This window comes from Lagopus muta, chromosome 1, assembly GCF_023343835.1.
Source record: "Lagopus muta isolate bLagMut1 chromosome 1, bLagMut1 primary, whole genome shotgun sequence".
Classification (NCBI taxonomy): domain Eukaryota; kingdom Metazoa; phylum Chordata; class Aves; order Galliformes; family Phasianidae; genus Lagopus; species Lagopus muta.
In genome coordinates this window covers 85,087,983-85,115,386 of record NC_064433.1, presented here as the reverse complement: position 1 = coordinate 85,115,386, position 27,404 = coordinate 85,087,983, and the positions used below count along the sequence as shown (strand labels likewise).

The 27,404-nt window shown below is 39.7% G+C and overlaps 3 protein-coding genes across 10 annotated transcripts in view; all 3 read left to right on the top strand.

Moving 5' to 3' along the window:
- SENP7 (SUMO specific peptidase 7) overlaps positions 1-8,469 on the top strand; it is a 41,319-nt gene extending 32,850 nt beyond the window's left edge. For all 7 annotated transcript variants that reach the window (XM_048965641.1, XM_048965612.1, XM_048965632.1 and 4 more), the window contains 4 exons: positions 195-232; positions 455-523; positions 3,590-3,740; positions 7,715-8,469. In XM_048965641.1, coding sequence (XP_048821598.1) covers positions 195-232; positions 455-523; positions 3,590-3,740; positions 7,715-7,852 — 396 coding nt within the window. In that variant the 3' untranslated portion in view covers positions 7,853-8,469. The remainder of the gene's footprint in view (positions 1-194; positions 233-454; positions 524-3,589; positions 3,741-7,714) is intronic.
- The window catches only part of LOC125702206 (ABI family member 3 binding protein), a 306,563-nt gene that overhangs the window by 25,336 nt on the left and 253,823 nt on the right, over positions 1-27,404 (top strand). The gene's annotated exons all lie outside the window — the stretch shown is intronic.
- Positions 12,805-27,404, top strand: part of IMPG2 (interphotoreceptor matrix proteoglycan 2) — a 53,301-nt gene continuing 38,701 nt past the window's right edge. For both annotated transcript variants that reach the window (XR_007380570.1, XM_048965576.1), the window contains exons 1-3: positions 12,805-13,192; positions 14,486-14,728; positions 24,897-25,063. Coding sequence is in view for 1 of the 2 variants with exons in the window: in XM_048965576.1 (XP_048821533.1) it covers positions 13,120-13,192; positions 14,486-14,728; positions 24,897-25,063 (483 nt within the window). In the remaining variant the exon portion in view is untranslated. The remainder of the gene's footprint in view (positions 13,193-14,485; positions 14,729-24,896; positions 25,064-27,404) is intronic.

The following is a 27,404-nucleotide window of genomic DNA, read 5'->3' as shown; positions in this document are numbered from 1 at the left end:
CTATGCAAGGCACTTTGAATTAGTCTGAAGTCCTCCTTTGCCTGTTTACATTGCTTATGCTATTGTTTCACCTTTTAAAAGATTTCATATAGTTCTCTGTTTCTGAAAGGGAAGGCTCTGGCTTTTAATCTATAAAGACTTTTGTTTTCATACTTGTACTTTTTGTAAGGTTAATTTTATTTTCTCTTCTCCAGATCTCCCTAAATAATTCCAAGAGGCAAATTTGTAAAAGGTATGTTTCTATTTTTGTGTTAATGTTGTATCATTAAAGATCTTATTAAAAAATTCCATGATGATTGATTCAGCTATTTGTTGTTGTACACTTACAGCTGTAGGGACTTGTCTGTTTTCTTGCACATTTGTTTGGTTAATGATGCTCTTGTTAAGCTATATTAAAAAAAAAAAAATTGCTTTGGTAGTGTTGGTAATGAAATGACTTTGTTGTTGTTTGCAGGCCCTGTATACTGATCTTAGATTCTTTGAAGGCTGGTTCTGTGCAGAAGACAGTTCAAGTTTTGAGAGAGTAAGTGACAATAGTTTCCATTTATTAGAAAGAGATCTGCTGGTTATATTTCTATGCTTAAAAGACTTTTCTCTATGAAGATGTACCTCTCTGTTGCAAAAGGATTACTCATAAGCAGCCACAACCATTATTGTAACAGCAATACAGAGGTTTGTGCGAGAAGCATGTCTTTGTTTTGCAGCCTAAATGTAATATGAAAATTGTGAGCTGTATGCTGAATTGACTTCCTTCTATAGTTCAAAATAAGTAATACTAGTAAGGTATTTTAAACGAACACTTCAAAGTTTAAATGATACATTTTCCAATGGACTGACCTTCATTTTTTTTAATGGAGCTTTCAGAATTCCTGTCTTAAATCCACAGTTAAGTATGTACAAAAAAATACAAACTACACTGACGCTGTCTACAAGTGTCATGTGTCAGGATACTAATATCAGGGTGGTATTATCTATTTTGAAAAGTGAGAGTAAAAAATATATTCAGTCTTTTATGTGAAAAGTATGCAAGTATTGGAAGAGTTCATGCAATTTGCAGTTCTTTCATGTACTCCTAATTACTTAAATGGCTATCACAACATTTTTAAAAAGTTGCTAATATTCATTCTTTGAAGATAAACAGAATTGATCTTTTTGTACTCTGTTGTATTCACTTCACTGAAAGAAGCAAAAATCTGTAAACCAGGTACTACTCAGAAAAGATCCTTCTTGTAGAAGTAAATCCTTCGTAAAACTGCAGTGAGTGTAAATGGAAATCAGTTAATTTTTTGACAGTATCTATTCCCTAGAGAGCGACCATGTTTTTTTGGGAAGAATGAAATAGCATTTTTAATTTTAAAATCTGTTTAATGTAGGTGATGTAGAGATTTATGCATTGGGCAACTCCCAGAGATAAAATTCCAGAGAGTGAGATTTCTTGGTGTTCAGTCACAGAGGTGTCACAAGAAGTCAGGAAAAAAAAGAGATGATTTACTGAGGTGTGAACTTGGGGAAGCAGACATCGTAACTTCAATTTGCAGTTACACAATGAAAGCAGAAATTTAAAGAAAACTGATACAAAGGTTCCATAACTTATTCTTTGATAGAATCGTAGAATGGCCTGGGTTGAAAAGGACCACAATGATCATCTGGTTTCAACCCCCCTGCTATGTGCAGGGTCGCCAATCAGCAGACCAGGCTGCCCAGAGCCACATCCAGCCTGGCCTTGAATGCCTCCAGGGATGGGGCATCCACAGCCTCCTTGGGCAACCTTTTCAGTGCGTCACCACCTCTGTGTGGAAAAACTTCCTCCTGATATCTAACCTAAACCTCCTTGTCTTAGTTTATTTTTCCCTAAGTTCATTTTCACTATGCTTTGAGTAGTGTTCAGACCCAAATAAATTAAAGCCTACAGTCATAAGTCCTTTTCTAGTACTTATGTGCCTCACTGGACGCTCTGTCTTTGAATTCTGTTTTATGTTTGGTTACTATTCACAGGTGCCATTTTTTTCAGAATTTGTTTTGAGTGTTTTATGTGTATGTTTATTGTCAGAATTACGAGGCTTGTGGAAATCAAACTGAGGTCTGACTTAGTGTGTGTAGTATTTTTTTACTCCCTGAAGTCAGACATTTATTTTCCAGAAATGTTCAGTGTTTGCAACCATAACTGAAGTCAACAGAAAGGCATAGCCTTAGTAAAATCCAGGAAAAAATCCATCTATTACCTTTCCTTTGTTCCATGAGTGTGTGATCTTGTCATAAAACGATATCAAATTAGTGAGACGGAATTTTTTTGTGTCCCATCTGTGTTGATGGGACTTGATGACTGTGTTATTTTTGAATGCCTTGTGGTGACACACAGGATAATCTTTTCAATAATTTTTTCAGTTACTGAAGTTAAACTAATGGGTTTGTTATTTCCAGTGTCTTCTCTTTTACCCTTCTTGTAAACTGGAATGATATTGGCTAGTTTCCAGTCAGAAGAGACCTCTCCAGACTGCCAAGATCTTTGATAGATAGTTGAGAGGAGTCATGGTTCATTACAGTTTTAATATCAGCAAATAGTCACTGCTCCCCCAGCTTACAGGACTGGGCAATGAAAAGCCTGTAATTATTAAAGACCAAGGCTATCAAAATACTCAATGCCTCTGCCTTTTTCATTATCTCTATTTGTCAAATGCTTAGCCAGTAACATTCCAATATTTTCTTTAGTATTTTTCTTGCTATTAGCATACCATTGAAAGGATAATTTTTGTTATCTGAAACATTATTGGCCAAATTTAACTCTAGTTGAACTTTAGCCTTTCATGTTTTCTTCCTGCAAATGCAAACTGCAGCTCTGTAATTTTCCTATGTAGCCTGACCTTGCTTAAAGATCTGAATCTGACCTTGTCAGACACTTGTGCCTTCAATCCCATGTTCAAAATCAGTAGTCAGTTCAGAAAGTGAAATCAGTGAGTTGCTACTGAAGCAAGAGAACAATAAAAAAACTGATAACAAGTAAGTTGTAATCATTAAAGAAATGATCCTTTAAGTTTTTTAAGAGGTTTTCCAATGCTTTATACCCTAATGGGCTGCAAGGGTTATAATGGTGTAATTATAGCTGAAGTTCAAAAAGTGAACTTTAAAGTTTAACTTTAGTAGCTTTCTAAATTTTTCAAATTCTAATTTTTTTTAAGGTAGAAAAGCACTGTTGGCTTTTTTGGATGAATGCAATAAAATCTGGGAAATATCACTTGAATTCCTCCTGGAGCTCAGATTTAAAAATGACCTAATATCCTAATAGCTTGAATAAACTCAATGCAGATGATGATAATGATTATTATTTTAAAATAATTTCACACATCTTTTCCACTTTGCTTATTGTATATTATATGATGGAACTGAATCTGTGTAAGGTAGAAAATTGGATAGTGGGAACTTTGTTATTTGTATGAATGTATTTTACAGATTCTGTGAAATAAATTGGTTAAGGCTATCTTGACATTTTGCCCAGCTACAGAACAATATTGAGAAGCATCTAAAAACGCATTGAGCTTGAGAGATATTCGGTTTATTTCTCAAATATTAATCTATTTGCTTTCTTTTATAGGTATCTTGAAGTAGAATGGGAAGCTAAACGAAAAACACATCGTGAATTCAGTAAATCAACAATGGTTGACTTTTATCCAAGAGTGCCTAAGCAAGATAACAGTAGTGACTGTGGGGTGTATTTGCTACAATATGTGGAAAGCTTCTTCCAGGTACTAAAAAAATCTGCTTTTCCTATTCCCCTGTCTCGCTCCAATTTATAGGAGGGAGATGAGGTTCTTTTAATATCTATATACCCAGCGTGAGATTAAGAAACAACGGTTCATATGTTGTTGCATCCAGTTTATTACCAAACCTAATCAGGGAGACGGGGAAGGGAAAGAGGGCAATAGAAAAGATGGAAAAGAAGCAGGAGTTGTGTAAAGCGGGGATAGTCACCAGCAGGATCCAGCAGCGGTCCCGTTGCACGGCATTTGAAGGTCCCAGGCAGACTCAGCAGGGGGACGAGGAGCAGCAGCGAGGCCGGCCTTGGGCAGCAAGCAGGTAGACGAAGAAGTCGAGGAGCCAATCCTTGAAGCTGCAGCAGTGTTCAGGCAGCAAGCACAGGAGAGTTCGACAGCATGCAGGAGTCACCTCACGAGGAATCTGATCATCAGGAATCCTTCTTCTTCTTCAGGAGGGATCTGCTGCCAGAAACCTCTGTTCTTCTTCATGAGGAATCTGTTGTCAGAAATCCTATCCTCATGGTTTTCAGTTCCTCTTTTATCCTCCTTGTTCTCCTGCCTACATGACAAGGATGGGCCTTCAGCAGGAGTCATTGAGTACCCCCTGAGATGGCCATCATCCTGAGATAAGTCCACGCTTATGGAGCACTTCACAGCTATTTAGCTGCAGCTCATCTCGCTCTCGTTGCCCCTGGCCTCCTCCATCTGCGTCCCCCAGACAAAGGATCTCACAACCTTTGCCCAGGACTTGCCTGGACTTGTTCATGTGTGTCCTTCAGACAAAGGATTTCACAGTCCTTGCTTGGGACTTGAACAAGTCCAACTGTGTCCCCAGCAAGCTTTGAGACACAGACGTTAACAGAGTCATATCTTACACCACCCCGTGACTCAAAGGTTGCTTTAAAATGGGACACATGATCCACGATGGTGAGAAAAGGATAGCAAGCATAAAGGTAAAGGAGGGAAGGGGGCAAGGAATCAAATATATAATATAATCATTACAAAAGATTTCTCAGGCTGGGCCCTGATGTGCTTGACTTCCCCATCAGTAGAGAAGGTTACAAACTACATAGGTGATACAACGTACAACACCTCGCTCCAATTTATAGGAGGGAGAGGAGGTTCTTTTATTATCTATATACCCGGCATGAGATTAAGAAGCAACGGTTCAAATGTTGGTCCAACCAGTTTATTACAAATCTTAATCAGGGAAATGAGGAAGGGGAGGATGGACACTATTATGATTAGGGTAATGGGGAAGTGAAGGAGGGCGATAGAAAAGATAGAAAAGAAGAAGCAAGGAGTCTCTATAGGCAGCAAGAGGGGCATAGTCACCACCATGGATCCAGCGAGGTTCGTAGTTCCGTCTTTGATCCTCGGTAGTGGAGGGTCGTCGGGCATTGTTGTTCTATTGACGACAACGACGACCATGGCAATGATGGCCCCTTTTCAATAGTTTCAGAGTGGTTGAGTCAGCTGTCTTTGGAGTGGCAGCTTCTGGCTCTGGGATCTCAGCAGAAACTCCTTTATTCCTATCTTCCGGGCCTTGCCAGCAGATAAGAGGGAGCAGGGGTGCTCATCTGCACCCTGTTTCTCACAGACCACGATGGTATCGTTCCCCAATTTTCCCACACCTAGCTGGAGCTGTTTAGTCGCAGGCCAGATCTTCCGCCAGTAAACACTCCTGAGCACTCTCATCTGCTCTTCTACAGAGCAAGCAGTTCTGGAGGAAGGGGCTTTCAAATGTTCCCAAAGCGATATCCATTGTCACACAGGTAGCACCCATTAGTTGCCTCCTCAACAAATCACTCAGAGTCTTATCACAAGAAATACCTCAGGAAGCAAGCTTTGAGCCAAAAAACAAAGAAGGATTCTCACATCCCCAAAATCACTTCAAACCATAAACTGCTATTTCTGAGAGAAATACCCAGGCAGAAAACCTGTGTTGCTTAGTGTCTAACGTTGTCTAAGGTATTTGAGGAAGAGAACATAAAATCTGTTCTTTGTGTTGTGTCAGGAGGTCTTTGTGTCTGGAACACAGATGATTTCTCTGGGTTTCTTAGGCAAGCATTTCTAACCTTGTGGTTTAATATTGCATTTATTAACACATTCAAGGTCTGCAGCTGTAAGGATATCTTTGGATCCTATGTAGTTTATGCTTTTCTGACCTACTGATGGTACAAAGACATGTTTTCTGTGTAGGTCCTCACTTCTTGTTGCCTTTCAAACTTTGTTCAGCTTTTCCTTTGGCCTTTGAATGTCACTGTGCAGGCAGCAGGTTCTGCAAAGAGATGGAAGTAGGATCCTTAAGAGACAATGCACAAAGCTTAGGGAATCTCTCTTACATCTTCAGTACATACTTCTAAATATCATCTTGATCTTCCTCATGACCTGCTCTAGCAGCTCTGTGCCTTTCTTAAGTTGTGGGCCCAGGACTGAGCACAGTTCTTCAGGTGGGATCTCATGAGAGCTGAGTAGAGGGAGACAATCTCCTCCTCTGATCTGCTAGCTAGCTTTCTTTTGCAATTCAGGGTATGGTTGGTTTTCTGAGCTGCAACTTCCCGTTATCAGTTCATGTCAAGCTTTTCATCCCCTGGTACTCTAAAGTTCAGCAAAAGGCTGCCCTCTGTCTACTTGTCGCCCAGTGTGCAATCATGTGAATGACCTTGCACCTAGCCTAGTTGAATGACAATTTGTTTGCATGGACCCACCTCTTGAGCCTGTTGGAGTCCCTCTTGATGGCATTGTCCCTCCAACATCCCACGGCACTTCTCAGCTTGGTGTCATCTGCAAAATTCCTGAGGGTGCACTAAATCCCACTGTCCACATCACTGACAAAAATGTTAAATAATATCAGTCCCAGTACCAACTCTTGAAGAACACCACTTCTTGCTTGTCTCCACTTGGACAGTGAGCTGTTGACCACAACTCTTTGAATGCAGCTACTCAGCCAATTCTTTATTCACCAAGTGTTCCATCTATCATATCCATGTCTCATCAGGTTAGAGTGAAAGATCTAATGTGGGCTATCTGCTCTATTTGGCCTTCCTTAAGTAGCGAGTTTGGACTAGGTGACCTCCAGAAGTCCCTTCCAGCCTCATCCATTCAGTGATTTTGTGATAGGTAGGTAGAAGATGAATTTTTTTTTTTTTTTTTTTTTTGTCAGTGTTCTGAATTGCCCATTCTCTAACAATATGGAAGCAAGGTCAGGATGAGGTGTTTTTTTGTTTGTGCTAAACATACCAGGACTCGCAGGCCATTCTCACTTTGCTTTTTTGAATTTACCACGACTATTTATTCACAGGAAGGGGAAGGGGAAGGTGAAAAATAGGTATGGCAAAAGAACGATGAGGGGAGGAAGAAAAAAAACTGGCAGTTAAGGTGTAGTGTTGTGATCTTATTGCAAGAGCTAGCGATATTTCAGCCATTTGAATTTGCCTTCCTCTTTTGGTCCAAATTCTCCCCTCTCTATGTCGTACTAGAATTGCTGGCAATACTCTTGTTTCTTTGTTTTCTTCTGTCAGACAGGCCAGCTCATGACAATAAAAAATGTGCCTAAGATTTGCTTGCTTGACTGCAGTATGCTTAATCATTCCACATAGTGTGATCCTACATGTGTGTTTTTTGACTGAAGTGCACCTGCTTCCAGTTAAATATCAAGAGCATGTCTGACTGCATTGAGAGTATGTAGAATCAGCATTGAATATGAGCTTATATTAAAGTATCTTTAAGAGGAAGTGGTGATAATCTGTTTTTTGTTTAGTAGCTCATGTTATGTATGACTGTAATTATAGTGGAGGAACTGGAATTTAACTTATATCTTGGCAACTATATCTCGTGATAACTTATTTATGCATGCTAGGTCTCAGCAGTATGGAAGGCTTTGGAATTCTTTTTGAAGGTTGTAATGGGAAATTCATGCTGCAAATATTCTTGTTTTTATTTCTTTCTCTTTTTACCAGAATCCCATAGTTGACTTTGAACAGCCAGTGCATCTGGAGAAGTGGTTTCCTCGTCAGCTGATTAGAAGCAAAAGAGAAGAAATCCAAGACCTGATCTTGCAATTGCACTTTCAACAGCTCAGAGGCAGCAGAAGCTAATAAATCCTATCTACCAGAACTGGCAGAGATCTATCTATCTATATAGGTATAAAGTACCTGGAACTCTGCTTCGCAGCATTTTGGCTCTGCCTCCCTTGCAAGAAAGAAAAAAAATGTTTTTTTGGTTTGTTCATCATGTATTTATGTAAACAATTATTTTACTTAGGGTTCATTGATGATAGAATGCCACTAGAGGGGGGAGGGTTGTAGATAAGTGTAAATATGTAAGTTACAGCTAATGCACGTGACTTGCTAATTTTTTTAACTTGGAATATGAAAATGTGTACAGGTATGTGCAACAAAGATCTAAAAATATTTTGATCTTTTGGAGCCTGTTCTTTACAATTCTATATAAACTTTACAGAGTTGGATGAGCACATAGGAGTCAGGCCCAAAGATGGGTTTTTGACCTTTTACTGTGTCTCTTTCTACTCTGCTGTTCGTACAGATAGAATGAATACTATGTATTGTTTTAATTTAAGGATATAATATTGATTCTCTTTAGAGATTTTTTTGTTGCTGTTGTTCTGTTTTGTTTCTGATAATATACAGAAATAGTTTGCATTTATCAGAATATTCTGCTGGGATTTGACACTTCTGGGTTTTAATTTTTTTTACTCCCTATATTTCCATCATAAAAAATTTATTTGCTTGACAGTGAATCTTGAAATCTTTTGAAGTCAGAAGTGGGCTCTTCTGAATGTCCTTGATGATAACTCTTTTCTTGTCAGATTTTAGAAATCTTGCTCTCAAAATACATGCTGGTACAGTATATGTAGGCAATAGATTTTTCTCCTAATTAGTTTATTTTTGGGAGTTACTCCTGTGAGTCTTAAAGGCACCGTTTGCATTAGAAAAGCAAGTCGGTTGTGGCTCAATAAGATTGAGATATTTGAGAAATACGCATGTTTTCATTTAGAAAGGATGTGGCTATATGTAATATGTCTTTAAGACATGTTGCTTCTATATAAGACATACAGAATTTATACTTTTCTTGGGAGAATTGAGTAAAGGCGCCCAAATATTTGAGTGTTTGAACTCAGGACTTGATTTGATAAACTAGCGCAAGTTTATCATGGTCTGTATGTATATTTATTTAGTTTTTCTCAGTTGTCATGGAAAACTTTAATAACGTTTTGGTATGCACACACTTTTTCCTGTGGTTATTACACGATAGATGGTGGCTGTTTTGAGTTGGTGGCTTTCTCCTGTTACCCACTGTAAGTTACTTAAACGTCACAGTACTCCCAGAAGAACCGTGTTGCAGATAACCACCAAAGCCATTTGTATAGTAAGTATATCTGCAAAACCAGAGGTCTCAAAGGAGGTAGGCTAAAAAATCCAAGTAAAAATTGAGGGCATCCCAAAGACGTGGACAAATTTGTAGTGTGGCAGAATTCTCAGGGCCCCTTTCCTCAAGGCAACTCTGACACCTTTGCATTTGGAAAATCCAGTCATTACTGCAGGTTCTACGCAGTCATCCAGAAAACCTGACGAAGAACAGTGTTGTTTCTCAAACCAGGAAGCATTCTTTCTGAAGAGCAGAAACAATTTCAGAACATGATTTGCTGAGCGCAGTTACTTTTTGTGTAACTGTGGGCAGCCTAGTGCACTTGTCTTGATTTTTTGGGTTTTTTTTTTTTTTTCATTTCTAGTTCAGCTCAGTAGTTTATCACGACTCCCACCAATGTCTGTCACTCTCGTCACAGAAATTTGTATGACTTTTATCCCACAAACCTCATCACCACCATTTCTCACTCCCAGGGATAATCTTTGTATTTATTGTAAGAGATAAAATTATAAAATGCAGAAATGTGTGCTTTTTCTCCACACCTTTTTAATGGATGAAATATTTTCAGTGTTCCTTTATTAAGAATACTTCAGACTTTTTCTTACATTAAAATTGGTTTATATCATAAAACAATATTTATTCTCTTTTAGATTAACTGGTTTATACGTAGATATTTAAAAGTAAAAGATATGTATAAACTTTTCTAAATTGGTTTTATAACAGCAAAGGATTGACTTTGTAGGCTAATGTTAACAATGTGCTATGGGGATGCCGATACATTTGATAATAAAAACCTCCAGAAGTTACCAAACGTGATTGTCACCATTCTTTTTGCTTCTGCCACAAAGAACCAGCGAGCTAAATATGAGATAATCCATCTTACAGCATTTAAGGTATGTCCTCAGTATGTCTCTTCTAACTCAATTTTTGGTCAAAGCAATTAATTGTTCTTCAGTCCTTAAAAAAGCATGTAGCTAGACTGTAGCTTCCTGGGGCAAGGAAGACTACTTTTTGAATCAGCAACCTTATAGCTTTCTCTAGTTAGGCTTAACAGTGTTGACAACCTGAATGACCAGCCTGGGAAATTCCTGGGTCAAGCAGCTGCAGTCCCCCTATTCCAGCCATATGCATGTAACACATGTGGTGAATGCTAGGAAATGTTTGTGGATTAAGTTATGCTCCTTATCTATCTACCTATTTACATATATATACATATATATGTATAAAATAAACTCTCCAGAGATAACTTATAGTAGCATTCTTCTATATAGGGTTATCAGACTGGCTCAGGGACCTTTCTGTGTATCTTCTGCATCTCCATTTCCCTTATCAATCCCTGTTTAACTTAAATGGTGGAGTGATGTTTTGCATCAAAGCGAACCAATCTTTATAAGGCCCTTTAACCTGCATTCTGCAATTTGGTATCAAGGCATAGAATTGTACTTATGACTTGCTAAACGTGAAAGAAACTGATACGTTCTGGCTCTGTGGGACTTGAAACTGGCTTCCGTAAGGAAATCTGAGTCATGGAGATTGGTGCAGAGTACTGTTGACAAGAAACAAGATAAATAACTTGTAGGAGCTAAATCTTCCAAGAAAAAAAAAATTAAAACTTTTTTTTTTTTTTTAATCAAACACCAGAGCAATGAACCATGACAAAGTGAGTGTGCTTTAAAAATTATCTGCGGTCGTCTGTGATTGATCTCTGGCAGACACAGCTTCACAGCGATCTCTCTCTTCTTTTTGGGACACACATCCTAGGATGTAACCCTGAAATGAGGTTGCAATACTCAGTAATTACCATACCTTACAAAATAGCAAAGACTCAAAAGTCAAAGTCATAGCTGTCTGGACTGTGACAAGGAAATGCAAAATTACTTTCTGCAATTTCTTCTGAAGAAAAAGGTCTCTTAGGTTTCTAGCTTTAAAAAGCGAGGATTGTGGAATGAAACATGGAAGATCTTGAAAGGACAGAAAATCCTTCCATTAATGATTAAATAAAACCAAGACCAGTGGCAATAAATCTGTCCATTCTAACTGGAATCGGAAACTCTGTTCAAAGATGAAGCATAGGCACCAGGGTCGTCTTTTACTGTTGAACAAGGTAAGATGTAGTCACCTGAGGAACAGTTCAGAAAAGGAGGAATATATTCACATTACACATTATAGACAGAGCAAATAATAAAGTGATTAATTTGATCAGTCTCTCTGATGCTTCTGGTTGAAGTGCTTTACAGTACTACATGATGGAAGAAGTGGCAGAATGATAGGCTGTCCTGGGCTGGTACATTGGAAGGCAAAGAGCCTCGGGCCTTGCTTAATGCATAATAATACAGAAAATAAGAAAACTTCTCAGGAAAGCTTTTTATTGGATTTCATACCCTTACGCTCATGCATTCTGAGAATTTTCTCTAAGTTCTACTGCATTCTTGAGGTGAGAGAACCTTTGCCTTTGTAGGTTTGTATACTGTTTCTTGTCTCTATTTGTTTGTATTTTTACAGGTTAATGGAAGGAAGGCATTCATGGCAGTGAAAGCTCTTGTGTCTGCAGAGGATGAAAAAAATCTGGTCTGTGTTTCTGAATCTAGCATCTTAGTATAGGCACCCAAACTGGCCTCAGAAGTCATTCTCTTTGCCTAGAGGTGCTCAATAGGTGTGCTTCAGCTCCCCAAGGCTGTTCAAGATGCAGCTTCAGAGTGCTGCATGGCTCACTTGCTGCCGCCAGCTGTGTAGTTACCTTGACAGGGCCAGCTGAGATGACGAGCGCTGGTCTGAGAGATCCAAAGTGTCTGGGAGGCTGTCAGAACAGCTCAGCGGTTTAATTTAAAGTGCAGTTCAGCAGTTTTGTGGGGGAAAAAAAAAAAAAAGGAAAAAAGAGAAGTGTTTGTTGTTTTGAAAATACCAACTGGAGTCTGTTACGTGTCAGAAGACAGAATAAATAAAGGCTGGTTTTCTTTGATTCCCGTGAGTGTCCTGTTTGTAATATCTGGGATGATCAAAGCAGTGAGCAGCAAGTCCTGAGCAGTGCCACCTATTACGCAGCCCCAATACAGTTTTTCTTGTGGTCTGACCTCTGCCTGCCATTGCGGGCTGGCTTCCATACACGTCTCTTTACTGAGCTGACCCCTGGAGAGGAGGGGAGCTAAGAGTGCTGCTGTTTTCCTGCACTCTCTGTCCTTTACACAGCTCTCCTTAACCCACCGTTTCTCCAGTTATCAGCGCAAATCTGTTCTTAATGCTCATCTCAGATTACGCCTGAGCAGAGATGAAAGAATCGCCATTTGCCCAGGTTTTATCCTGGGATGTGAAGGGCAGTAGTGTGGCAGCAGATCTTCTGCTTTAGCTCAGACTCGAGCAGCAGGACCTTGTTGCCTCTGTCACCAGCATGACACCCACAGAATGACTGTTTCACTCTTATCTCTGTGCTCACCAGTGCTACAAGCAAGTCAGTGCGTTCTTAGGTACATATATGAGTACAGGAAGAAAGCAAAGCTCATGGAGACCTTCCACTGGAGAGTAGTGTGCACGCACTGATACTGTGGTCAGTATGACTTTTAAAAACAGACAGAAATTGAAGAGCCTGTGAAAATACGTGGTTAATTAAGTGTGAAAGGTGTGTCCTTGTTTGGACTGTCTGTTAATGGTATGACAAGCTCCAGTAAAGAGCTTAGCTGGCCAGATTAAAATTAAAAAATTGACTCAGTCCATCTGCCAGCTCTGAGGCGTTTACTTCGTCACCTTTCCTTGTTTCTTCATTGGAGTGGAATACTCTCTTTGAAAAGATAATTTCCAGGATGTCTTGTTTGACTTTTTTAACCTGATGTTTTTTCTTCCAAAGATAACTTTGCGTGACGTCAAGACGTTTTCAAGAAGGGCAATGCTCTTGCTTGGCTCAAGGATACGTTAAAGGCAACGGCTCTTTTGCTGAAAAGGATTTTCTTTTTTTCTTGCCTATTGGCTTTTGGACACGAATAAAATGTTTGCTTTCCTTTGGAAAATCTCTCTCTTCCTCTTGGTTTCAGAAGTGATTACAGGAGACCTTCAAGCAGGTAATGCAGATATCTTTCTTCTTTATATTCTTGTTTTCCAGGTTTTGCCTATAATGGTATGTAGAAAAAAAATGCCTCTCTGCCTTAATTAAAATGAAGGAGACTAATACAAAGAAACATTTGGTCAAATCTGTGTTGTGATACCAGTGTTTTAAGTATGGGGTGATTTACGAGAAAGATTTACTGTTGTTTTAAAAGTAGAATGTAGGCATGGGTGCAAAGGTTTTCCAACTTTAAAAGACATCAAATACTGATCAGCAAGCTTTTCCACATGATGCTTTTTTCTTTAGTAAATTTGTATTAGATAACAAAATATACGGCCTCCATTTGGTCAATGAAAATGTGTCAGTTTGGGTAAAGATCGGTGTTTTGCCTTAGTGACCTTATTTGTTCCCTTCTCCCTCCAATATATCATCTACAGGTGGCCTTCTGCTCTAGAGCTATTATTAGTGTACCATTAAAATAGCCATGATCTTTATCCTTCAGTCATCAAAGTCAGAAATGCTATTGACTTTAAAGTTTCAGACTAAATTTACAATCTGTGGGGCAAAAAATGCCATAAAGCAATTACTATTCTTTCAGTAATTAGTTATTCATTTTGATTCTTCTTCAGTTGTTTTCTGGGGAAACAGTGAAAGAAAAAGACTGAATTAACTAATTTCAGATAAGCTGCCTGTCAAAGTTAGAGAATGACAGTCAGACTAAAACCAAATAGATGCATTTTCCCCTTAGCTGTAAGGTGGTGTTTTTTGTTTATTTGTTTTTTCTGGAGGGATGTGGAACAACTCAGAGAATAAGCAATAAGCTAAAGCTGAGATGTCCCTTTTTTTTTCTCTTTCTTCCCCTCCTCCTGTCAGGTTGGAACCAGTTCTTGTGGTGATAGAAGAGAAAGTTGCTAGTTGCCGATTCAGGCAGCTTTCTTAAAGCGTGGGATGTAAATGTGGATAGAATGTATGGAATAAAGGCACTTTAACTAATTAAACTTTCCATTTGTGGCCCTGAAAATTTCGAGCACATAATTATTGACATGTATAGTCCCACTGACTTAAGCTGAATCCCAGAAGAGACGTTAAATACAAAACATTAGCATTCACGAGGTCAGATAACATGCTGTAAAAGAGGTTGCGTTTGTTTGTAATAGGACAGTCACACCAACAGGTTTAAGCTTGTTAACAGGAAAAAAAAAAAAAAAGAACAGTTAGGTCCTCCACAGACCAGAGCAATGGTGTTGAGACATGCATGACCGCATCTCTACCTCATCTGAGAAATTTACACACGGTTTCAATTTTACAGCAGAAGAAAAGCAGGCTAAAGATGCTTCACCAACCCCTCAGCTCAGTGTCTGGCAGTTTGCAAGCCCCTCTCTGCCTCCTGAACTGAGAAATCTCCACGGCATTGTGGAGGCTGAGCAAGTCAACAGGCATTTGCTGCGCCGAAGGAAGCGCTCCATTCTGTTTCCCAGTGGAGTTAAGATCTGCCCTGATGAATCTGTTGAACAGGCTATTGCCAACCATCTGAAATACTTCAGGCTCAGAGGTAAGTGGGCACCAACATCATAAGCTCATGAGTAACTGATAACATTTAGTTATAAATAAATAATAGATGGAGCTTTTAATCGTAATAATACCATGCAATAGAAAATACACTGTTTCACAAAAAACTTAATTTCTTAGTGATAATCTTCCTTACGAGAGCTGTTCTGAGATCTGCTTTGATTTAGTGTTCTTGAAACGCTGGTAGAATACAAAGAGGGACCTTTTGGAAGAATAATGGCAGAGACGTTGGTCAGCCATGTGGCTTTTGGCTGTAGTTGGTTTTTCTCTCACCTAGAACAATTTCTTGTGTGTAAGTCTGTGGTATAACAGCAATGAGGCCTTTGTATGAAGATAAAGAAGTTGGTGTAAATAAGCTTGCTCTGAAAATCTGAAATACACTCTGTAACAGCTTTGCCTGTATCTTGAAATATTACAGCAGTATGATGTATCCGTCAGATACCACTTGTATCTGACACCACTGGAATGTATTGTTTTCTGCATTTATCCTAAGAATCATAGAAACGTTAAGGTTGGAAAAGACCACCAAGAGTGTCTAGTCCAAACATCAGCCCATTACCACCATATGCTCACTAACCACATCCCTCTGTGCCACATCTACATGGTTCTTGAACACCTCCAGGAACAGTGACTCCACCACCTTCCTGGGCAGCCCGTGCCACTGCCTCACCACTCCTGAGAAGGCATGTTTCCTGACATCCAACCCATATCTTTGTACAGCTGCATTCAAAGATTTTATTGGGTGTTAACATATTCACCCAGAATCCATCAATGAAACAGGGAAGAGCTGCTATCACTTAAGGAAGAAGGAAATGTCTTCAGAGACGTGTGCTTTTGCACTTCTAATTAACATTCATTAAGGAGTAAAGATGTAGCTTAGCTACCAAAAATAAAATTTAAAAAAAAAGGAAGAAGAAAGAAGTCTCTATTGACCTTTGTCTACACTACTGTTATGATTATACTAACGTAATAGGTGAAACTGTTATAAACAGTAGGCTACTAAATCACCTTGGTCAATAATTCTACCCTAAACAATTTTCCTGAGGTCCAGCAAAGCTTGAGACAAGGTGAGTTGTTGAGTTTTTATTCTCTGTGTTCCACACTTCAACTGTGAGTGTTGGGTCAGCTTTTCTGCTCATGGGGTTAACATCTTCCTCTCAACAGCCAAAAGATGAAGACTACTCTATCCCTTCTGGAGTTGTGCAAGCCCCACTTGCAGTCTTTTGCTCATGCTACTTAAAGAGTTTCGAGCAAACATGGCTGATTTTTACAGCTCAAGGACATCTGCTGGCTGTTCCAACTGATGATACTGCATTGCTTTGATCATGCAGGGCTCCTTTGATAATTCAGCATATAAAACTACAGCTAGGCTAATGTGACAGAAACAGGTGTCTGTACATTTTGTATTCTTCCTTCAGAGCAGTGAGCAACAGTTACAGTCAGGAGTAGCTGAGTGTCTATGTAAAAGTAAATACAAAGAATGTATTTGGAGAACAAAATAGAATTATGTGGGATCAGATCCTCATCCAAATGTTGACTCGTGCCCAGCTTGAGAGGTGTTGACACTGATCACATAGTCTGACAGCCTTTGTGAGCTTGTTTATGTCTGCTCGGTAGCACTCAGCTGGTATTTGTTTTGCTCCAAATTAATCCATATTATGTGATTTAACTGCAGCCATTCCTCAGTTACACATGATACAGGAGCATAAGCAAACACTGAGTAAGCAAAAGTCTGAGTGAGAGTAAAGAAGAGAAACCTGTAAGTTGTTTTGCAAAAGCTTATTTGTAACTTGATGATCTCAGGCTGAACCAAAGGCCCACTGAATCCCTCTGCTTTCCTGTTGGACTCCTGGCTTCCACTGTCCTCTATGACTTCTTGAGCGAAGGTGCTCTGGCCATCCTTAGCATCTTAAACTTCTGAAAAAGATCTCTGCAAGAAATAGGGATGACTTTAATTAGCGGCAAGTTAAGCAAGGTCTGTCATCTTCATTCTGTTAGTAGAAATGTGCTGCATCAGAGCTATTTGGTGAGGCCTTGTTAATTATCTCCTGAGTAAATGCACCTGAGGCCACACCTTGAGTGCTGTGTTCAGTTTTAGGCATCTCACTGCATGAAAGATATCGAGGTCCTGGAGTTTGTTCAGAGAAGAGCAGCAAAGATAATGACGGGTCTGGAACACAAGTCTTATGGGAACGGCTGATGGAACTGGGATTGTTTGGTCTGGAGAAGAGGAGACCCAGGGGAGACATTATTGTCCTCTACAATTCTCTGAAAAGAGATAGGTGAGATAGGAGTCAGCCTCTTCTCCTTGGTAATAGATACAGAATGAGAAGAAACTGCTTCAAGTTGCTCCAGGGGGGGTTTAGGTTGGATATTAGGAAATATTTCTTCACAGAAAGCGTGGTCTAGCACTGGCACAGGCTGCCCAGACAGGTGGTGGATTCACCATCCCTGGAGGTGTTCAAGAGCCATGTAGTTGTGGCACTGAGGGATACAGTTGATTGCTGTTTTGAGATAAGAACTTGTTAGAAAAAAAAAGAAGATGCTTACACGTTCTGGTTATGTGAGGTGTATTTGTTCTCTCTACATCTACCTTAGTAGGAAACATGGGGATTTAATTATCTACCTGTAGGTCCCCTAGCTTTACTTACTTTTGCTAGCTTGCTAAAACTTCTACTAGTGTTAGGGACAGATGATCTAAGCAATGATATAAATATTCACTGCTAATTGTTACTGCTACTGCAGTAGTTAGAAACACCAGTCCCTGTTTCTTTCTACACCTGCAATCTAGGGGACAGTTTTCTCACAAGATGATTTACTCCTCCAGTCATTCACACTGCAGAACAAACCAGCCTTTACATTAGTGGTAGGTATTACTTTTGGTCTCTTTTGAGCTGAGTTCAGGGTTATGGTGGTCTCTGCAGTCTCTTGCATGATAAATAAAGACTGCAGCTGTGCATGGAAGTCACTGCTGTTGACTGTCTTTGTATTTCATTTTTTAGAGAATGTAGAGATGAAAATCAGTCAGAGGTGCTTGCAGTTTGGGTACATCAGGCCTGCAGTTTGGGTCTTCAATACATGTCCTTTTAATAGTAGCAGTAATGCTGCTGAAAGGTCCATGTAAATCTGATGGTGGTTCATAGCTGGATTGCTGCAATGAGCACAACATGTATCCAACAGGTTGGAGGTTTCACAAAAGAGATTCAGTAGGAATCTAACTGTGGATTTCAGATAGCAAGTACGCAGAGTATAGTAATGTCGATCTGGAATAATGATTTTTACTCTTCACAGGCAGGCTATGGACCATGACCCTGTTAATAAAAAATGTTATATGAAAACAAGTCATACCCCTTCAGGCCAAAAATCTGTCTGTTCCACTCCAGGCCATGCGACTGACCAGTCACCTTATGCTGACTGCCAATTTCCTTTGGTGTAAACTGTCAGTTGACAGCTGAGAATTTAATAGACTTAAAAGGTGGCCTTACCAGTGGAACAGAAAGAAGGTAAGGGTTGCAGGGTTGATGGTATGTGCTGTTATCCCGGCACTGTTCCTAACAACTGGGTAAAACAAAGGATGCTGGGTCTCGGCACTGTGGTTCAGGATTAGTACTGCTGCTGTCTTTGGGATGGCTGAGATGTAGTTACTCCTGTGGCTACTATTCCTAAATTGCATTTGCATTTTTTCCTACTTTGATCCATGGCCTTCAACAGTTCAGTGTATTGAGTGAGTGCATCATATTTTCATACAAGAAGATCAGATGGTCTCTCTGCCAGAACTGTTTTTGTCATCCAGAGCTTCAGGTAAACCTGAATGTCTAAAGATAGCATTTAAGGATTCTTACCAGAGAAGGAAGTGTTCTGGTGTGTCACAGCTAATGAGAGCCAAGGACATTTCAGTACTTTGGAAAGAATAAAACAAATTTCTCACGAATGAAGTTCTATTCATGATTATAATCAAGATTTGGTGATCTCAGGCAAAGGACTGAACTCATAGCAGTAAAGACAGAATCTAAATTTTCTCCCCATTTCTTGAATTGATTTAGATCTATTTACTGAAACAGCAGAAATAATGATGTGATGTTCTGCACATGGATAGAGCTAAGATTGGAGATTCAGTTTGATGCTGAAACCCTACATAACACAAATTATGCAAATCTTGCTGAACAATGATGACAGCAAGCGGTCAAAATTCATGAAAGCTACCTGGCTGAAGCAGTGTGCATTAAATTAAAGTGCCTGTCCAAGTGGGCCTTTTTTCCTTGTTTCTCTCTCGTCCCTGTCACTTATTACACATAGCTCATACTCAGCCAATACATTTCTGAAGTTTATTTGTAAAAACTCTATTTCTGTTTCCCTCCACATTTGAATTATTAGATGTCAGCATGCGCTTCTCAAAATCTCAAGTGTTATCTTGAGAGAGACTCCTTTGTAGTTATTGAAATATTACCAATGAGAATATTTTGTGCTACAGTTCAGTGTGCCAGCATTCATGGCTAATATCCTTTATGTGGATTAGCTAACCAGCTATTTTAATTAAAAATCTTGGACTGTTACATGTGTTATTTAAAGGTTGTCGTGCTATAGCCCATAATCAACGGCATTTCAGCAACAGCTGCGCATGACTTTATTAGTTTGTTTAGCAAGTTCTAATGAAATCTTTGCAGGAAAAGTCTCTTAAGAAGAGTCTGTCAATCTCCCTCCTGCAATAGTTCTTATAAAAGCCCACTGCCATTAAATCTTCCAATTATGGAGAAATTGCAAGGGAAGAGAAGGAATTGGCTCAAAATAGAATATTCTGCCTGACTCGATGCTCCTAGCCACTGTACACGATTCAACACTTAAGAAGCACTAATGGGATTTAACTGAGATTAAACTCCAGCGCTCTCCACTTACACAAATGGCCAGAAAGCCACCCTACCCCCCACAGGGTGCTGTCATGTGTTGCCTACCCTATTAACCTCAGAAATCCCTGAGCACAGTCTGAGATGTAATAGGCTAATTGTTTCTCATTTGAGAGATAAATACATCCTAAATTGTAAAGCTAGAGCCAGAGAGGTGCTGTATCCTGCCCGGGTGCACACAAGGTAGCCATTACAGGATAGTGTCAGACAGAGATGTCATCTCGTCGCAGATCTTACCTGGAGATTTTGAGAAAAGCAATAAAGTCTTAAGAAAGTAAACTTCAATCACACTTCTTTTTTTTCACCCCTTTCACGTGTTTATAGGACTGAAAAAAGCTTATGCCTACCTATTCGTGGTTTTTTTTTTTGTTTTTTTTTGGTTTATTTTTTTGCTGAATTTTGTACATATTGTGTGTAAACACTAGATTTGAAGCAGATAAGCTCCAAGGGTTGGGCTTTCCGGCTTCGAGAGGAGAGAGAGATGCTGAGATTCAAATGGCCTTGGTATGCGTCCAGCTTTCTGAGGGGTCTTTGGAATCCATCGTGGCCCTTAAAAATCAAGACTGTGTCTATGACACGTTGTTCAAGTGGAAGTTTGCACATGTGCACGGGCCAAATATGCTGTTGCTCCATTTTTCCTGCCTTGGCAAGAAAATATTCTACCTTGAAGATGAATATATTTCAGGGATGAGTTAAGTGAATTTCTGAGGACTTGTGTTATGCACATGCAAAGTGCACACTGGGGAAAAAAAACAACTGAAGATCAAGCCATCTGGTTTTCATTTTTACTTTGAATTCTGATTCATCATGTCAGCCACACATAATCTGTGTACTTACTTTTCTGAGGACAGTTGGAATGATCACATCTCTATAGCAGGGAGCTGTTATCTCATAAACGTCCTTTCTTTTTTAGCAGATGAATTCTTCAGGTGAAAATTGCAAAGCAGCTGAGTGCTTAACACTAAAATACAAGTTATTTATTGCCAAGGCCATGGGATGAAGGAAGTTATTTTCTAGAGGAGCTTACCTTCCCTTCCCACCCACGTGTAACTTCAAAGCTCTTAGCTCACTGCCTTAAAAGATTGATCTCGATTTTATGATGCTTTTAATCGGTATTGTTTACCAGGATTAGAGGCCGGATGGCAAATCCTGTCTTGTCCAGGGCCTGATGCTGCTAATGCTGTCCCACATACTCCGTGATTGTGGCTACCCCTGCAGCAAGGCCAGTGAAAGTTCTGAGCGAGATGTCGCTGTAAGGATGGCTCTCCTGTGCCCCGAGGGCTGCCCTGAAGTGACAGCACCACTAGGTCTGCTCAGCAGTTCCTTCATCGTCCTGGAAGTGTTGCCTGCTTGGCTGCTTTGTTTGTAGGGTTCTGCAGCTAGTCTTAAAAACTCTGGCAAGATTGTAATGTAAGGCCTGAACACAAGATTTCTTTCACTTAGCAGTTGGCAAGACAGAAAACATACAGGTAAATGTGTGTTTTGGCTAGATGCTTATTATTTTCTTTTGTTTTGGCTCAAAGAAGTTGCTATTTCACAGAATCACAGAACTGTAGAGGTTGGAAGGGACCTCTGGAGAGCACTGAGTCCAACCCTCTGCTATAGCTGGTTCCCTATTCCCTACAGTTGGTTGCAGTAGGTTTATGAGATTTCAAATACTAGTTAAATGTTGCTTAATTTATGTCAGAATATGTAGATAGTACACATGGCACAGGTAATGGCAAGTAGCCAGAAGGTCAGAAAAGAAAAATTATGAATTGTTTCTATACAGTAAAATATAGCTATGTGCTGAAACTCCCACTCAAGTTAAACTTTGTTTCCTTATGATTTATGACCTCACGTTTTGCCTACATAGTCTCAGCATGCTTATAATCTACTTATGAAAAACAAGATTTTTCTTCTATGGGAGTTCTCAAAAATTTGTTGATAAGAACTTTGAACAACCTCCCTGTTGTTGAACGTCTGACACAGTGATGGGCTCCACCTTAAACTGAAAGAAGGATATAAACACTTATGGAACTGAATGCAACATGAGGGTGGTGTCTCTTCACTTTCTTGGGTGGCCACATCAATTACGCTGTGGTAAGAACTCACTCTTTGACATACTTGAAGGAATGTTGGGAGATAGAATCATATTTGTTTCCTTCTTTATATGATCTGAGTCACGTTGAAGAAACTGTGCCATTCTTTTTCAGTGCTTGGAATGGCAACTCTCATCTAACTACTTAAACGTTGAAAAGGTACATGAGGAAGAAAGACTAAAAGACTGAAACAAAATTGGTCCTTTTCATAGCCAGGAAGCGGGTTTTCTCTTGAACACCGCTCTTGGGGACAGTTCTTCTGTTATGCCCCATGCAGTCTGGATTCATTGTCCTGCCAAGCAATCCCCTGCTTCACAAACTGGCCAGTGGAATAAACAGGAGAATGACAAGATGAACTGTGTGTCAGAAAGGCTGTAACATGACTTAGTATCAGTTTGTACCATGTTGTCTCATGTTTTACTGCTTTCCACAGTGGAAATGACAAGACAGGATAGAGGCCAAAGAGGACTCCCTAACTGCATCTCCCTTTCATCCTTCTCTTGTAAATATGACCCTGTTCTGACAGCTTAGGTCTGATTAATGGGCTTGAAGCCCACAGATGGCACAAAGACTTTGGGACTAGAATTCAGTGGAGTGTCTAATTCCAAATGAAAGGACACACAATAAATCTTTAATCTACTGGCAGCTGACTGGGGCAACTCTTCATACAGCAGCAGCTTGTATTCAGACAAGACACACTCTCATCATATTCGTTTAAAAAAAAGAAAAGAGAGAGAGATTAAACTATTTAAGATTAAGAGCAGTAAGGAAAACTGCCTATATTTATCACTGCTAATTATTACTTGCAGCTGTAAAGCCAGTCCTTTGCTTGTTGCCATTGAAAATTGGGATTAGACAGTGTCACAGCAGTGTATTTGCAAGCTCTAGCCATGGCTTCATCTCTCACTGACAGTGTCCTGCAGGCTTGTCCCAATTACAGGGAATAATCACATTTCAGGGCTGTTGCTGTACATTATTGCACCTAGAGTAAAAGGTCCATTAGTCAGAATTCAGGACATAAATTCCACCCAAAGAAATTAGTGAAACTGATGTTTCCTGGTTTGAGCTTCTGGATCTGAAACTAGATGTAGGTCTCTATGAACACACAGCTTTTAGGTATGGGATGGTTGAGTGGATATTACAGATGTCCTTCTGCTTCAGGAAGCTTATTAGCACTCCAGCAGGATCCAGAAATCCTTGAGAAGGATTATGGGTTCATTGCCTGAGGTCTGTGCAGAGTAGTATGGAAATGCAGCCTTTGCTTCCTCAGTCACTGAGGCAGCCAGTATAACTTGAAGTGGGATGTGAGAGGACCAATTACTGTGCTTTACAGATAAAGATGTACAGATTACACTGGAAGCTGGAGGGATGCTAGAGCATTAGTGTATTACAGAAAGTTAATTATGCAGAGTCTGAAGACCATATTCCTTTCCATTCTTACCTGTTAAATGAGCAAGGCCATCTCCATGCAGAAAAGCTGACAGGAATGTGGTGTAGAAATAAGAAGTACCTGCGTATCTGTAGACAGTTCTAAAAGAGAAATTATATCAGCTGCTATGATAAACTGGAGTAAAGAACTTTTTTTGCCTGATGCCATCCAGCACCAAAATCAGCTAAGCTTTTAGGTGTGACGGGGGACAGTCTCTTCAAGTTATTACTTATAAAGCTGTTGCATTTAAGAGAAATGCCCACCCCTTTGTTATAGGAAGCAATAATATTTCAGCGTGATTTAGGTGTTAAATTTTACACACGCACATTTAATCAATTTTGGAATTCAGAATACAGGGTACTAAGAAGAAGCAGTATTTAAAAAGATACCAATTTTGGCAGCCTAGATTGTAATTTTAAGCTGATTGGCAAAAATGAGTCTCCAAAGATAGATTCACAGGCAATCTCCTGTAGGATTTTGCTTATGATGTCAAGACTTTCCCTGAATGCAAAATGCTCCTCTGCCAAACTGTACATATATATTTAACAAGTGAAATCAGATTAAAGCTGAAAAGCAGGCTTGTTTGCATGGTGCTATCTCAGGCTGGCACCCGCTGCAGCTGATTTTTAAAGTGTTCTCCTTTCAACGTTGTTCTCTTACAGAACACATAGAAAATCCTATATATCTTCATCTCCTCCATTTATTCTGGGTCACAGAGAGATTCTTGCTTGAGCAAATGGTATGACCAACTGCTCTGACTGGCAAAGAGCACATTCAAGAGAGGGAGACTAACGCAGCTGGCACACAAGATAGTTCAACATTTAATTTGCAGGCTGTCTATTCTGTCACTGATCTTTCTCAGTGCATATACTCTTCTCAGGAGGGTTAAGGACAGCCTTATTGCTTAACATATTACATTGTTATGTCATCGTCATCCTGCCTTATTTTTCAGTGATTAATGCAATTACAATTTCTGAAATTTATTCTAACTTCTTCGTAATGTTGAAACTAAGGGACCTGTTGCTGACTGAGCTTTTTGTTCAGTGGAACTACCATTCTTACACACACACACAGACTTATGTTCTATCTCTACAGTCCACGATGATGTTCATTTTACTATTTTGGTATACTGAATTTTCTAAAAAAAACTGACCGATTTTTGGTCAAAGGCTATTCTTGATGGTTGTCAGAAGATCAGTGATCCCTCTTGGTCTTTACTTTTTCTTTAATGAAATAATTCAGTTAAAATGCAGGAAGGGAAGTAGTATGAGTGTGCAGTATCTATCAGATCTTCATTGTTGGTGCATTTAATGTCTTACGCATTCACACATAGTGTGTATCATATATACATCATAGATATATATCATAGAATTGTTAGGGTTGGAAAAGATTTAGTCTCACTGTCAGCCCATTACCACCATGTGCACTAACCACATCCCTCAGTGCCAGATCTACATGGCTGTTGAACAGCACTGGGGATAGTGACTCCACCATCTCCCTAGGTAGCCTCTTCCGATGCCTCACCACTTTTGCTGAGAAGAAATTTTTCCTAGTACCCAACCTGACCCTCCCCTCCCCCAGCACAACTTGAGACCATTCCCTCTCATTCCTGTTGCTAATCATCATAATCAATATATCAATGTACTGAAAAACATACAGCATTTGAGCAATATTGTGTTGATCACCTTTCCACAGAAGCACTTCTGTTGTACTAACAGCAGACCTCTCTTGTGCCATCAGTGTGTCAGGAAACAGTCTGGGAGGTCTTCAAGACATTCTGGGATAGACTGCCAGAGCGTGAAGAGTATCACACCTGGATGAGCCTATGTGAGGAAGGAACAATGAGCATTTTTGAAATGGGAATGAACTTCAGTCAATCCGAGGAGCACCGAAGTCTGATTGTGAAGGTGAGTGCAGCACCAGGTCAGAGTTTTCTCCTAAGCAAGGTTATAATATTCCACCACTAAAACCTGCTCAGTGTATGACAGGTGATAATATGTGTGGGCAGCTAAAATTTACAGGAATGAATATTCCCAGCTTTTGGATCCGTCGTTCAGAGATCAGGCTGTCTTAAAGCATATAGTGGTTTATAGATCTTTCTTTAAAAATTATAATTTCTCCTATCTTTGCAAGCTAGATGAAACATAAGAAAAATCTTAAAAGTCTGATCAGAATCAGTAATGTTAGGCTAGTCTGGACATGCTGTTGTTTTTACTTTCTGTTTTTTTGTGGACTTCTGTGCTGGGAATGTGCACTGAGGATGTGAGTGTGGAAATTACTGTGGTTAATGGGGGGAGAATTATCTGAGCCTGCATGCTACTCTTCACTGGATACTAGCCAAAGTTTGCTTCTGTGATGTCTTGTGGTACTGTTGTCCTTAGAAGACTTCACAAAAAGATGTGGACACTTAAACAGAACCAACAATTGGTTGACGTGTCGGGCTCAAAGTATCAAATTAAATGGGGCTACATCAAGCTGGTGGCCAGTTACTATGTGGGGCTCCCCAGGGCTCAATTTTGAAGAGAACTGGCCCTGATCTTTTTATCAATGATTTGGATACATGGATTGAGTAAATTCGTGGATTAGGGGGAGCTGTTGACTGCCTCAAATGTAGAGAGACCTTGCAGAGATCTTGACAAATCAGAGGGCTGGCCAATCACCAGCTGCATGAAGTTTAACAAGAGCAAGTACCGGATTCTGCATTTGGCTTGGGCAACCCTGGCTATAGGTAAAGATTGAGGGGTGAGAGGCTGGAGAGGGACTGTCTCGCTTTGCTCTGCACAGTGCAACCTCACTTTGAGCACTGTGTGCAGTTGTGGGTGCCACCGTGTAAGAAGAACATAAAACTACTACAGAGTGTCCAAAGGCAGGCTGTAAAGATGGGGAAGGGTCTGGAAGTGGATGAACTGAGCTGATGGAACACCAATGTGTGCTAATATGTTTTATACAGAATATCACAAATCTATCAGATAACTTGAATACAAGAAACAAACAAACAAACAAAAACCATCAGCACCTCAATTTATATTTCAGACAAACTGAAGGCGAGAGCACTCTGTCTCATCCTTCACCAGCCAGCTTCAAAAGGTCTCACGGTGTATTTTCTAATACACATAGCTCAGTGTGGATTTAATTGCTATTTCTAGTACTGAGCCACTCTTTCTCATACGTGCTTATGCACAACTTGCTTGTCAGAGGGTGAAACCTCTTCAAAGCAGCTCTGAGAATATTAAGTCCAGAGGCAGTGGTATCACTCTGCTTTTAAGAACATCCTTCCTCCTGCCAGTTGCTTGCTCCAGGTTAATGTGGTGGTAGCAGGTGGTGCCCAGCTCAGCCTGTGGTACCAGGTGCATGTTTTAAAGCACTGTCCTGTTTTTTTTGCCACATTCACCAGCTATGTTGACCAAGCTGCATAGGAAAGCTTTTCCCTTACTCATGGGAATTTTGCTTCTCTCATTACAGCATATTCATTGATTTATTTAGTAAGCTGTGACCATATTTATTTATATTTATTCCTTACATTATATTCTATAAAACGTGTAGCACTTCTTACCTTAGGACTGCCATCATTTCACAGCATGCACAATACCCTATAGCATTAAATGTGTGAACAGTCCACACACTCAGTCGCTTGAATGGAAGAATCACTCATGCACTGAGATGCAGAAAAGCAAAGTATGTGGTCAGTATGAATACAACCTGTAAATTCTTTGTCTGGCCATTACACACCTCATTAAATAATCCTGGCTTTTAATCTTCCTTTGCTCTCTTGTGTTTGTGAATCATCTGTAGTCAGCAATTTAGCCTAGATCCTGGCCAAATATTTCTGCTTTTTTATTTTAGGTGTTATGCATTACTATGGCTATTACTGTCATAGTGCTTAGATGTTCTTTGAAAAATCTCAAAAGGAAGAAATGTCAACAAAAGTTAACTATACATTTTCTGACAGCCACATACCTTTTGCTGTGAGAATTACACACTGCCGCCAAACCAACAATTTATGCCATTCATAGCAACAGCTACCACAGGATATGATATCTCTTCTTGAGGTACCCACCTCAAAAATGGGCACATTTTTTTACTTTATAAACCATGGAAATAATACAACAGTTCTGGTGTGGCCAGTGGAAGTGTTTTGACACCTTATTTCCTACTATTCTGTTCTTTCTGAATCTGAAGATCTGTTAGGGCTCCTGTCAAGTTTTTGGATATTCACAAATCTTCCATAGAGGCATCTGCTGCTGACAG